We start from the raw sequence: 13,971 nt of genomic DNA, 5'->3' as shown, positions 1-13,971 counted from the left end.
GATACTCCAATTTCCGCTGTGGAGCTTTGCAGCTCCTCCAGGGTTAACTTTGGTCTCTTTGTTGCATCTGTGATTAATGCCCTCCTTGCCTGGTACATGAGTTTTGGTGGGCGGCCCTCTCTTGGCAGGTTTGTTGTGGTGCCATATTCTTTCCATTTTTTAATATAATAATGGATTTAATGGTGCTCCGTGGGATGTTCAAAGTTTCTGATACTTTTTTATAACCCAACCCTGATGTGTACTTCTCCACAACTTTATCCATGACCTGTTTGGAGAGATCCTTGGTCTTCATGGTGCCTCTTGCTTGGTGGTGCCTCTTGCTTAGTGGTGTTGCAGACACTGGGGCCTTTCAGAACAGGTGTATATATACTGAGATCATGTGACAGATCATGTGATACATAAATAAAATACACCTGTGTGCTATCTAACTAATTATGTGACTTCTGAAGGTAATTGGTTGCACCAGATCTTATTTAGGGGCTTCATAGCAAAGAGGGTGAATACATATGCATGCACCATTTTTCTGTAGTTTAAAAAACGAGTTATTTTTACCAGACGGCTACCTGTCTTTTTTAAGTGCCGCACCGTGCACATCATAAAAACTACATTGAAAGGTTTGTTGTTTTATTAAGTTAATAATTTGAAATGGCATAGTATATACTCCTATGTAACAATGTCACATGGATATTTTAATTTACTAACATTTTCAGTTTTAAAATGTTAAAATAGGCTTAAAATGTATTTTCTTTCAAAAATGAATACTCACGCAAGTGTTCGAATGCTAATGTTTGTTTGGGTATTTTAATTACTGTGCAAATCCCTACATTATACTATACATGGTCTATGGTGTCATCTGAGATTTGGCCATAGTTGTTTTATGGTAGTGCAAAGCCTAGATATTCTAGCATACAGTATTTATTTTGAAGTGTGACTTGTCCTGTCTTGACTTCCTTAGTTTATTACATAAGGGTTTGTCAGTTGTGTGATCTACTATTGTGTTTAAATCAAGGTATGGTGAAACAGTACTTTTGTGTGGTATTGGCACTAGATTTTCTTTGTTTTAAATCATCTCAAAGTGAGATTGGAGAGTTTGTGTAACCGATGCAGGGATACTTTTTAAATAATTTAATCTAAACAAATGTTTTATGTTTCAGTAATTTCCATTTACAACAAGAGTAAGGTGCAATTAGTTAAATAGACGGAACATCCCACTGCAGATAGGTACTTGAAAAGACTTAAAACAAACTTTGAGAATCCAAGTGCAGGGCTTTTCCACTTCATTCTGGCATGAATTGTCTGCTCTCTTTGTCTGGCACGTGAGACTAGGCCAGAGACGGTGGAACAGTCTTGAACTATTACTGAACCATTAATCTCTGACAATCTGACAGTTTGCAGACGACACTACAGTGGTAGGCTTGAGTACCAACAACGACGAGACAGCCTACAGGGAGGAAGTGAGGGCACTCGGAGTGTGGTGTCAAGATAATAACCTTTCACTCAAAGTCAGCAAAACAAAAGAGATGATTGTGGACTTCAGGAAACAGCAAAGGGAGCACCCCCCTATCCACATGGACAGGACAGCAGTGGAAAAGGTGGAAAGTTAAGTTCCTCGGTGTATATTTATCACTGACAAACTGAAATGGTCCACGCACACAGACAGTGTGGCGAAGAAGGCGCAACAGCACCTCTTCAACCTCAGAAGGTTGAAACATTAACATTTACAGGTGTACAATTGAGAGCATCCTGTTGGGCTGTATCACCACCTGGTACGGCAACTGCACCGCCCAGAACCAGAAGGTTCTCCAGACGGTGGTGCGTTCTGCACAACGCATCACCAGGGGCAAACTACTTGCCCTCCAGGACACCTACAACATCAAGGACAATAACCATCCGTGCCACTACCTGTTCACCCCGCTTCCATCCAGAAGGCGAGGTCAGTACAGGTGCTTTAGAGCTGGGACAGAGTGATTGAAAAACAGCGTCTATCTCAAGGCCATCAGATTGTTAAACAGCCACCACTAGCACAGAGAGGCGGCTGCCTACCTACAGACTTGATATCATTGGCCATTTTAATATATGGAACACCAGTCACTTTAATAATGCCACTTTATTAAGAATGTTTACATATCTCGCATTACACATCTCATATGTATATACTGTATCCTTCACTATCTATTATTTACTCTCTATTGCATCTTAGCTGCTCTGTCACTGCTCATACATATATTTTATACTTATATATTCTCATCCCATTCTTTTACTAGACTGTGTGTATTAGGTTTTGTTGTTGAATGTGTTAGGAATTAGGATTTGCTGTAGAATTGTTAGAAATGACCTTTTAGATACTGCTGCACTGTCGGATCTAGATGCATAAGCATTTCGTACACTCGCAATAACATCTGCTAACCATGTGTATGTGACCAATAAAAATGTATTTGATTCTATGTGTTTGCCCTTTAAGTAAGATGGCTCTTCAGTCAAACTCCACTTTGGAGAGCCTTAAAGTAAATGGTGAAGATGAGACAGTAGTTATTCTGAACATAAATACTACCTTCTAAACGGAAAAGGGGTAGACTGCAACTCTTAAAAGTGCACAACAAAACAATTCTGGTCATACTCTTGTATTGAGAGAGTGGTCATTCTGGTCATACTCTTGTATTGAGCGAGTGGTCATTCTGGTCATACTCTTGTATTGAGCGAGTGGTCATTCTGGTCATACTCTTGTATTGAGCGAGTGGTCATTCTGGTCATACTCTTCTATTGAGAGAGTGGTCATTCTGGTCATACTCTTCTATTGACAGAGTGGTCATTCTGGTCATACTCTTGTATTGAGAGTGGTCATTGTAGTCATTCAGTGGTCATTTTGCTTACTGTTCTTGCTGACGTCCAGCTCCTTGAGATTGATGAGGTTGGCGATGGCCGCGGGCAGCACCGTGAGGTCGTTGTCTGGCATACTCAGCCGGTGGAGCATCTGGCAGTTGAACAGTTGCTATGATGGGATGGAGACAGAGAGAAATTGAGAAATAGAGAGAGAGAGAGAGACAGAGAAATAGAGAGAGAGAGAGAAATAGAGAGAGAGAGAGAGAGAGAGAGAGAGAGAGAGAGAGAGAGAGAGAGAGAGAGAGAGAGAGAGAGAGAGAGAGAGAGAGAGAGAGAGAGAGAATAAGACAAGTTGATTTCACAGTATGACTCAGGCAGGAGTCCGGTTTGTACAGAAAGCTACAGTTCATTCACAACAAATGCTGACTCAGTCACAAACACTCAGAGAATAATAGACTGACTAAGTGTGGGGGAAAGCACAGGGCTGCATTGTGGATTGCCTCTGTTCAATCGGCAGGACTCTCTCACCTTCCGTAAACACTAGTGACGCACCGATATTACCTTTTTTGCCGATACCGATACCCAATATTTTCCTTGCAAAAAAAACGATACCGATAACCGATATTACCTTTTTTTGCGGCCTTTAAGCATTCTAGTACAGTTAAATAGCTAACACACACATGGACATAGCGGCTTAAGGCACTGCAAGAGGCGTCACTACAGCCCTGGTTCGAATCCAGGCTGTATCGAATCCAGCTGTGATTGGGAGTCCCTTAGTGCGGCGCACAATTGGTCCCGCGTCGTCCGGGCCGTCATTGTAAATAAGAATTTGTTCTAAACTGACTTGCCTAGTTAAATAAAGGTTACACACACTACACTAACCAAAAAGTTTGCTTGGCATTTACGTATGTCCCCATTACCAGTAAAACGCAATCAAAACCTATTTCTTTCACTTACTTGCTGTGTTGTTTCGTTGTTCATTAGTTCAGTCGTTTCATTCTCAACCAGGATTTCTATGGAAGGCCGTCTGGGTCTTTGCGTGTCAAAAAACGTCAAATAACACCATTTGACGTGTCAAATAACACGACATAATCTGTTTCAGTAGCTATAGTTAGATAGCTAACTATATAGCTAGGTGTCATCATCTAAAATAACCCTTATTTATAAGACAGTTCTTATTTGATTAATGGTTGTTGGACCCATCTATGTGAAGCTAGCCACAATAAGGATTAGCCACAATAGTGGACTTTGCGGTTAGCCTTCAAAATAAAAGTATGGCATAATTCTACTATTTGTATTAATTTGCATCACTGTCAATGATACTATTATTTTGAAGGCAAACTGCAAATTCTACGATTGTGCCTAATCCTTATTGTGGCTAGCTTCACAACACATAACCCGGTCCGGTCGATTGTCACTAGCCAAATGAAGGTAGCTGACTACTTATAACGTTAGCTTTGGGCAACAGGGTTAAGTAGCTGTCTAGCTATTTATTTTCATGAACTGAAGTTCAATTTCAATATGGAAATAACAAGTGGCAACCTTGCTAATACTTACTCACGAGGATTCCTAAATCATCAAACAAGAATAATGAAAACACAGTGCCTTGCGAAAGTATTCGGCCCCCTTGAACTTTGCGACCTTTTGCCACATTTCAGGCTTCAAATAAAGATATAAAACTGTATTTTTTTGCGAAGAATCAACAACAAGCGGGACACAATCATGAAGTGGAACAACATTTATTGGATATTTCAAACTTTTTTAACAAATAAAAAACTGAAAAATTGGGCGTGCAAAATTATTCAGCCCCTTTACTTTCAGTGCAGCAAACTCTCTCCAGAAGTTCAGTGAGGATCTCTGAATGATCCAATGTTGACCTAAATGACTAATGATGATAAATACAATCCACCTGTGTGTAATCAAGTCTCCGTATAAATGCACCTGCACTGTGATAGTCTCAGGGGTCCGTTAAAAGCGCAGAGAGCATCATGAAGAACATGGAACACACCAGGCAGGTCCGAGATACTGTTGTGAAGAAGTTTAAAGCCGGATTTGGATACCAAAATATTTCCCAAGCTTTAAACATCCCAAGGAGCACTGTGCAAGCGATAATATTGAAATGGAAGGAGTATCAGACCACTGCAAATCTTTCAGCTCATACAAGGAGAAGACTGATCAGAGATGCAGCCAAGAGGCCCATGATCACTCTGGATGAACTGCAGAGATCTACAGCTGAGGTGGGAGACTGTCCATAGGACAACAATCAGTCATATATTGCACAAATCTGGCCTTTATGGAAGAGTGGCAAGAAGAAAGCCATTTCTTAAAGATATCCATAAAAAGTGTTGTTTAAAGTTTGCCACAAGCCACCTGGGAGACACAAACATGTGGAAGAAGGTGCTCTGGTCAGATGAAACCAAAATTGAACTTTTTGGCAACAATGCAAAACGTTATGTTTGGTGTAAAAGCAACACAGCTCATCACCCTGAACACACCATCCCCACTGTCAAACATGGTGGTGGCAGCATCATGGTTTGGGCCTGCTTTTCTTCAGCAGGGACAGGGAAGATGGTTAAAATTGATGGGAAGATGGATGGAGCCAAATACAGGACCATTCTGGAAGAAAACCTGATGGAGTCTGCAAAGGACCTGAGACTGGGACGGAGATTTGTCTTCCAACAAGACAATGATCCAAAACATAAAGCAAAATCTACAATGGAATGGTTCAAAAATAAACATATCCAGGTGTTAGAATGGCCAAGTCAAAGTCCAGACCTGAATCCAATCGAGAATCTGTGGAAAGAACTGAAAACTGCTGTTCACTTTCGCAAGGCACTGTAACTGCAGTTCCTACTTGTCATTGTTTTCAGGCTCGTTGTATTGGTGCTAGCTAAGTACCAAGCTAATGCTAGCAACCCCAGAAGTTGCGGTCAAACAAATAATGCTTTATTACCAACGCGGTACTGTAAACACATCGTTCGTGGCCAGTGTTTGCAGACTTTTTTGTACAGCTTTGACAGTACTACTGTATCTTTTTTTGACACGCAAAGACCCAAACGGCGTTCCATATGTATGTATGTCGTGAAGCTATTAGCATCGACACTAATACTGTGTAACTTCGGTCTGAAAAAAAGCGCACTTGGTAGTATGTATCGGTGCTCAACCAGTCGGTGAAAGCCAGCATCACCCACGACAGAGAACGGTTGATTGTCAAGGGCAATGAATTCCATTATCTTGGCTTTAATGAATTTTCTTACTCTTTCAAATGACTGCTTGACTTGTTGACTGTTCGATCCACACAGCAGACATTGTGGGCTAGGTTAGGAATGCTGTGTTGCACGAGTAGTGCAACATTTTATGTGGAGTCATTATGTCATGTACCTACGTTATATAGGTATGCACGGTAGCTTTGACATCAGTTTTTAACATCGGCGTTAAACTAGACATTGGAATCAGCTAAACAATGCCAACATCGGTATCAGCCAATTCCAATATGTTCACCGATATACCGTGCATCCCTAGTAAACACTACAGTCATCCCTTGGATGCAACTGCTGCTCACAGTTGTTGCTGTGAGCAGCAGGAGGATAAGGCCCAAATGAAATCAGAAGCTGCAACTTGATCAAGACCGATAGCCTCATCCTTATGGACTGATTTCATTATGTCACTCTACTGAGATACAATGTTTGCCAGGGAGAGCGGTTACTGCAATTTTGACAGGTTCATGTTTATATACCATTATATAGCTACATAACACAGTCATAAACAATGTCAGGGATTTGTATGGGTAATTCATTATGAACCTATTTTATTTTTATTACCTTTATTTAACTAGGCAAGTCAGTTAAGAACAAATTCTTATTTTCAATGACGGCCTAGGAACAGTGGGTTAACTGCCTGTTCAGGGGCAGAACGACAGATTTGTACCTTGTCAGCTCGGGGGTTTGAACTTGCAACCTTCCGGTTGCTAGTCCAACACTCTAACCACTAGGCTACCATTATGAACGTGTAGGTCTGTGTGTCCATCTGTGTGTGTGTGTGTGCGCATGTCTCTGCTTCTTACTTTGGGAAGCTCCTCAATCTGGTTGGCGTCCAGATAGAGCTCCTCCAGGGTCTTCTCGAAGCTGAAGATCTCCTTAGGCACTGCCTCCAGGCTGCAGTGGGAGTAGTCCAGTGACGTCACCGTTTCCTCCTCCCCCCGCAGGCAGCGGCATGGCACCAGCCGCACAAACAGGTTCCGCTTGCTCGACATCCTCAGGCACTGCAGAGCGAGAGAGGGGGAGGAGAGGAGAGTCCGTGTCAGTGTCAAGACAGGCCAGTAAACTACTGCTGCTTCCTGGGGCTAAAGCTACTACAGGTATCCTCCTAAGTGCGAGAGATAAGTGTCAAAGTTAAGTAATCAAATAGGAAGAGGAGTCAGACTGGGTGTTTTCTAAAAGGGAGGGAGATGGTCAGCAGCACAACATCAGGTTGGTTTGTGGGTAGGTCGTTGGTTAGAGAGAGTAGATAGGTCAACTTTATATATATATTTTAAATCTTAAGTTTGTTGTATGGTTCTGCTCACTTCAATAACAATCCAAGAGGTTTTACCACCAGTTACAAAGAGGATCTAAGGCAGTATACGTTATGATAGCTTGTTTACCACAGACCCCTGGATTTCTGGCATAAATTACATTGTTAGCAGTTACATAATCGTTTGTTCTCAGTGTCCATATTGACACGTCAGCAGGATCTGCAATGCATGCTCATTTAGGCTACAACTGTGTTGCATTGGCAGTGCCAGAACAAAGGGCCAGCTTTCATCAACACAATGCCCTCACAGGATTGATTAGTGTAGAAACTCATTACAGATAAATGGGCCTCTTTAAAATCTCTTTAGATTTTACATGTGGGTCCAAAGCATCACTGGATAATGAAAGCAAGCTCTACAACAGTATCACATTACTTCCTATACAGCAACAGAACCACAGCACAGCGCAGTAGGGCAGTGGCACTCATCGGCCCAGAGACAAGAGTCCTATTTGGACAAACAAAGCATACCTCATGGATTTGCCTCCCGACTCCCCATTATTTTAACTGAGGTATAAACGGTGACAATTAGCTGGCACGTACACTGTTGCTCATCAGTGCAGTGACAATGTATCTCCACTCAATGGATGAGGACTTTAAGATACGCCTATCGAAGACAAAAACCTATGAAAAAGTCAGAGGCCTAGTACTGATCCCTGCAGCATCTCATTAAGGTGTAAAAGCTGTCTGACAAAGCATTGATAAACAACAAACATGTGTTCAGTGTTTCTCAAGCTTTTTAATAGCAGGGAGTGGAGGGCTAGTGTCCTTCCTCCATGAAAGTCTGCTTCGGTCTATTGGCCTATCAAAACTAACACTTGAGAACGCACTAAATTGGTGTCAGCTAACCATCTGAGAGACCGCTCAGCATCTTCTCAGGGATCAGTGCTGGTCCGAGGACCTGAGGTTGAGAAACATCTAGAAGGTGAAAGTCGACAGAGCATCAGCTCTGAGGCCAGAATATTAAATATAATCTCAGCTATTCCTTCCTCCACTAATGGCTGTATTACTGCAATCTCTGCTATTGTGAGAGCCTCTTGTTATAAAAAGGAGAGAGCAGTTCCCCTTGGAACGCATCCAATGAAACACCACTTTTAAGCAGGCATAGCAAGCAGCCCATTCAGCAGCTCAATAGCGCAGATGGCTATAGGCCTAATTGTGTTGTAGCAAAGGATGAACACCAACAGCATTGTGATGAGAGTCATCCTCCAGAGAATCCAGTTCCTTGACTATTGTCTTTTGTCATGGAACAACAAAGTCAGCCCAGGTATGAAAGGGCTGATATTGTGTATTGTACAAGGGATAATCGATTGCTCAACCTTGATGGACAGAAAACCAGAGGAAACGAATGTGAGGATTGGAAAGAATGGCTTTTTTTTTTTTTCACGGCACGCTCTTCACTTGCTTATTTTAAAGGGGCCACATGATTCACAGTAGATATTATGGGTCTGATAAGTCTTTGGACAGAGTTGGCTATGGCTGAGGGCTTTATGGCTGTACAGTATTGCACTATAGAATGTGCTCTGGTTAATGGAGGCCTTGTTCACTGGAGTGTTTAGAGAATATGACTCTCTCCTCCTCCCCCTCATCTTCAGCTGTGAACCACATCGTAGCGCAGACTGTCTGATTCCCAGAGTCTGTGTGTGTGTGTGGTGATGTAGGGCTAGTGCATGGCCATCTCTAAGCTGTAGAGACATGGGTCTGTCAGCTCCCTGCCATGATCTCCTGGGTTAGAAACTGTATAAGGCTTCCACTGCCACCGCTCCTCACTGGATTATCTACAATCACACTAATGGCCACATAATTCAGGGAGAAAAGTGAGCAGAAAAGAGAGAGAGAAATAAAATGAAAAGTGAGAGAGAAATAAAAAAAGGAGAGAAGGGTGGAGAATCGTAGCCAGTGAGTGACTGACTGACCGAGTGATAATAGAGTAGCCTATAATAAGATGGAACAAGAAGGCCTAAGTGAGTGAAAGTAGACCTGTCTCAAGAGGGCCTCTTCTTATCCGTCATAACACGCACACACTTGGCTGGGCCACTGATGTCTGTCAACACGGAGGGCGAAACAGAGTGAAGTTAGTGGCTTGGAGTAAAGAGGTCGCAGCCTTTTATTTTTTTTATTTCACCTTTATTTAAACAGGTAGGCTAGTTGAGAACAAGTTCTCATTTGCAACTGCGACCTGGCCAAGATAAAGCATAGCAGTGTGAGCAGACAACACAGAGTTACACATGGAGTAAACAATTAACAAGTCAATAACACAATAGGAAGAAGAAAACAAAGTGGAGTCTATATACATTGTGTGCAAATCGCATGAGGAGGTAGGCGAATAATTACAATTTTGCAGATTAACACTGGAGTGATAAATGATCAGATGGTCATGTACAGGTAGAGATATTGGTGTGCAAAACAGCAGAAAAGTAAATAAATAAAAACAGTATGGGGATGAGGTAGGTAAAAATGGGTGGGCTATTTGCAGATAGACTATGTACAGCTGCAGCGATCGGTTAGCTGCTCAGATAGCAGATGTTTGAAGTTGGTGAGGGAGATAAAATTCTCCATCTTCAGCAATTTTTGCAATTCGTTCCAGTCACAGGCAGCAGAGAACTGGAACGAAAGGCGGCCAAATGAGGTGTTGGCTTTAGGGATGATCAGTGAGATACACCTGCTGGAGCGCGTGCTACGGATGGGTGTTGCCATCGTGACCAGTGAACTGAGATAAGGCGGAGCTTTACCTAGCATGGACTTGTAGATGACCTGGAGCCAGTGGGTCTGGCGACGAATATGTAGCGAGGGCCAGCCGACAAGAGCATACAAGTCGCAGTGGTGGGTGGTATAAGGTGCTTTAGTGACAAAACGGATGGCACTGTGATAAACTGCATCCAGTTTGCTGAGTAGAGTGTTGGAAGAAATTTTGTATATGACATCGCCGAAGTCGAGGATCGGTAGGATAGTCAGTTTTACTAGGGTAAGTTTGGCGGCGTGAGTGAAGGAGGCTTTGTTGCGGAATAGAAAGGCGACTCTTGATTTGATTTTCGATTGGAGATGTTTGATATGAGTCTGGAAGGAGAGTTTACAGTCCAGCCAGACACCTAGGTTACTTATAGATGTCCACATATTCAAGGTTGGAACCATCCAGGGTGGTGATGCTGGTCAGGCGTGCGGGTGCAGGCAGCGAACGGTTGAAAAGCATGCATTTGGTTTTACTAGCGTTTAAGAGCAGTTGGAGGCCACGGAAGGAGTGTTGTATGGCATTGAAGCTCGTTTGGAGGTTAGATAGCACAGTGTCCAAGGACGGGCCGGAAGTATATAGAATTAATTATCCACTGTGTGGATGGGGTTCTCGGGATGATTAGAGGTGTTGGGTATGCGCCAGTGTTTTCCTTGATGGCCAAAAAGCTCAATTTTGGTCTCATCTGACCAGAGTACTTTCTTCCATATGTTTGGGGAGTCTCCCACGTGCCTTTGGCGAACACCAAACAGGTTTGCTTTTTATTTTATTCATACAATGGCATTTTTCTGGCCTCTCTTCCGTAAAACCCAGCTCTGTGCAGTGTATGGCTTAAAGTGGTCCTATGGACAGATACGCCAATCTCTGCTTTGGAGCTTTGCAGATCCTTCAGGGTTATTTATATTTGGTCTCTTTGTTGCCTCTCTGATTAATGCCCTCCTTGCCTGGGCCGTGAGTTTTGGTGGGCAGCCCTCTCAGGCAGGTTTGTTGTGGTGCCATATTCTTTCCATTTTTTAACAATGGATTTAATGGTGCTCTGTGGGATGTTCAAAGTTTCTGATACTTTTTTAAAACCCAACCCTGATCTGTACTTCTCCACAACTTTATCCGTGACCTGTTTGGAGAGCTCCTTGGTCTTCATGGTGCCCCTTGCTTAGTGGTTTTGCAGACCCTGGGGCTGACTCAGTTACACCAGCTCTGTCAGGAGGAATGGGCCAAACTTCACCCAACGTATTGTGGGAAGCTTGTGGAAGGCTACCTTAAACGTTTGGCTGAAGTTAAACAATTTAAAGGCTTACAAATACTAATTGAGTGTATGTAAACTTCTGATCCACTGGGAATGTGATGAAAGAAATAAAAGCTGAAATAAATAATTCTGTCTACTATTATTCTGACATTTCACATTGTTAAAATAAAAGTGGTGATCATACCTGACCTAAAACAGGGAATATTTACTTGGATTAAATGTCAGGAATTGTGAAAAACTGAGTTTAAATGTATTTGGCTAAGGTGTATGTAAACTTCTGACTTCAACTGTATATCCATCGCCTCTGGTGAGCCATCTGGGACACCGAACCCCATGTTAGGGTCCTGTTGACTCAGGAGTGCTAGCCTGCGATGGAGGCTCTTCACAGTGAAGAGGGCACAGTGTGGACAGGAGCCAGGGGAGGCTAAGGCTCCCTTGGCATATTGCAGCCCATGGCAAGCGGAACACACAGAGTGGGTGTCTTTGGCCGATATCTTGTTTCCACAGGCGTCGATTCGCGCCGGGACCTTCTCCTCATTTGGGATGGGGGATGTTTCTGTTGCAATTGCTTGGATACTATGTTTTTAGCTGTCAAAAAATAACTACTGTGGTAGGCTAGTACGATAGCTAGCGATTAGTGGGTTATCCCTGACTGGCACTCAGTGTGATGGCCGGATATCGTTTCCGAAACAACAGAGAGTTGTGTAGCTAGTAAAAAAACTTTTCTTGTTGAAGTAAAACCACAAAAGCTAACTAGCCTGGTGGCTAGCTTGCTAATAACTAGTCACTGTTTGGGTAAAGCTAACTTGGTTGTGAACGAGATAGCCATGTCACAGCTGTACTCGTTCCTCCCTCTAATAATTTTCCACCGCACAGTCCAGAGAATAGCGCCCGGCGAGCGAGTTGTAAGCTCATGTCTGTGGACAGTTTAGCTAGTTCTAGAAAATGCAATCGTGTCGAGGTTAAGCTTTCTGATGAAAAGTGAAAAGAGGTGTTTGAATGATTCAGAGATAACGCGCTGGACCTATTATAAGGTAGGACGACACCCTTCCCCGACGCACACGTCTCAACCAATCAAGGCCGGTGTAGTGTAATAAAGGCTCCTGATGAATACGCTGGGGGCGTACACCATAAGTGAAATACCGGAACGAATACCTGAGAACTGAAGAGAATTCTCTTGGAAAGTAGTATGGTCGGCATTTGTTTGTGAGGTATTCTAGGTCAGGTGAACTAAAGGACTTCCTGTATGTTATCACAATCACACCATGAGTAGTTAAATAATAAAACATACAGCCTCGCTCTTCTTCCCGGAGAGATATTTATTCCTGTCCGTGCGATGAACTGAGAATCCAACTGGCTGTACGGACTCAGACAGTATATCCCGAGAGAGCCATGTTTCTGTGAAACAGAGTATGTTACAATCCTTGATGTTTCTCTGGAAGGAAATACTCGCCCTGAGCTCATCAACTTTAGTATCCAGAGACTGAACATTAGCGAGTAATATACTCGAAAGCGGTGGGTGGTGTGCGCAACTCCTGAGTCAGACTAGAAGTCCACTGCGAATGCCTCTTCTCTGCCACCGATGTTTTGAATCAGCCTCTGGAATGACTTCAATTGTCCTGGGGGGTATGAACAAAGGATCCAATTCAGGAAAGTTGTATTCCTGGTGAGTTACCACCGCTCTGATATCCAAAAGTTATTTCCGGCAGTATGTGATAACAAAACATTTATTCTGGGCTAATAATGTAAAACAATGTAATATTGCCTAGGAACTAGAAGCACAGCTGCCCTATCTGTTGGCGCCATCTTGTATACCGCATAATAAGCTGTAGACCATGATCTACTATTTACCAATTTAGTTTTCATCTATATTTATCGTAGGGAAACGAGAAAATGCTCATACAAAGGAGGCGCTCCTAGTTGCCGGTGATTTTAATGCAGGGAAACTGAAGTCCGTCTTACCTCATTTCTAACAGCATGTCACCAGTGCAACTACAGGCGAAAAAAAACTCTAGACCACCTTTACTCCAAACACAAAGCACACCCTCCATTTGGCAAATCTGACCATTAATCTATCCTCCCGATTCCTGTTTACAAGCAGAAACTCAAACAGGAAGTACCAGTGCCGCTGCAGGACAGTATTTTTATAGCACAGACTGGAATATGTTCCGGGATTCCTCCGATGGCATTGTGAAGTCACCAGGTTCATTAATAAGTGCATCGACGGCATTGTCCCCACAGTGATTGTACGTACATATCCTAACCAAAAGCCATGGATTACAGGCAACATCCACGCTAAGCACGACAACACCTCTTCTCCCCCAGGAGGCTGAAAACATTTGGCATGGGCCCACAGATCCTCAAAAAAGTTATACAGCTGCACCATTGAAAGCATCTTGACTGGCTGCATCACCGCTTGTTATAGCAACTGCTTGGCATCCAGCCACAAGGCACTACAAAGGGATTGTGCGTACGGCCCAGTACATCACTGGAGCAGAACTCCTTGCCATCCAGGACCTCTATACCAGGCGGTATCAGAGGAAGGCCCTAAAAATTGTCAAAGACTCCAGCCACCAAATTCATAGACAATCTCTGCTGCCGCACGGCA

The 13,971-nt window shown here is 43.1% G+C and overlaps 1 protein-coding gene across 1 annotated transcript in view; it reads right to left on the bottom strand.

Annotated features, from left to right (window-relative positions):
* Window positions 1-13,971, bottom strand: part of LOC124049055 (erbin-like) — a 114,395-nt gene that overhangs the window by 54,602 nt on the left and 45,822 nt on the right. The window contains 2 exon segments of the mRNA XM_046370365.1: window positions 2,872-2,989; window positions 6,884-7,081. Coding sequence (XP_046226321.1) covers window positions 2,872-2,989; window positions 6,884-7,072 — 307 coding nt within the window. The 5' untranslated portion in view covers window positions 7,073-7,081.

This window comes from Oncorhynchus gorbuscha, linkage group LG11, assembly GCF_021184085.1.
Source record: "Oncorhynchus gorbuscha isolate QuinsamMale2020 ecotype Even-year linkage group LG11, OgorEven_v1.0, whole genome shotgun sequence".
NCBI lineage: Eukaryota > Metazoa > Chordata > Actinopteri > Salmoniformes > Salmonidae > Oncorhynchus > Oncorhynchus gorbuscha.
Note: the sequence above shows the minus strand (reverse complement) of the source record. Positions and strands in the feature narration are given on the sequence as shown.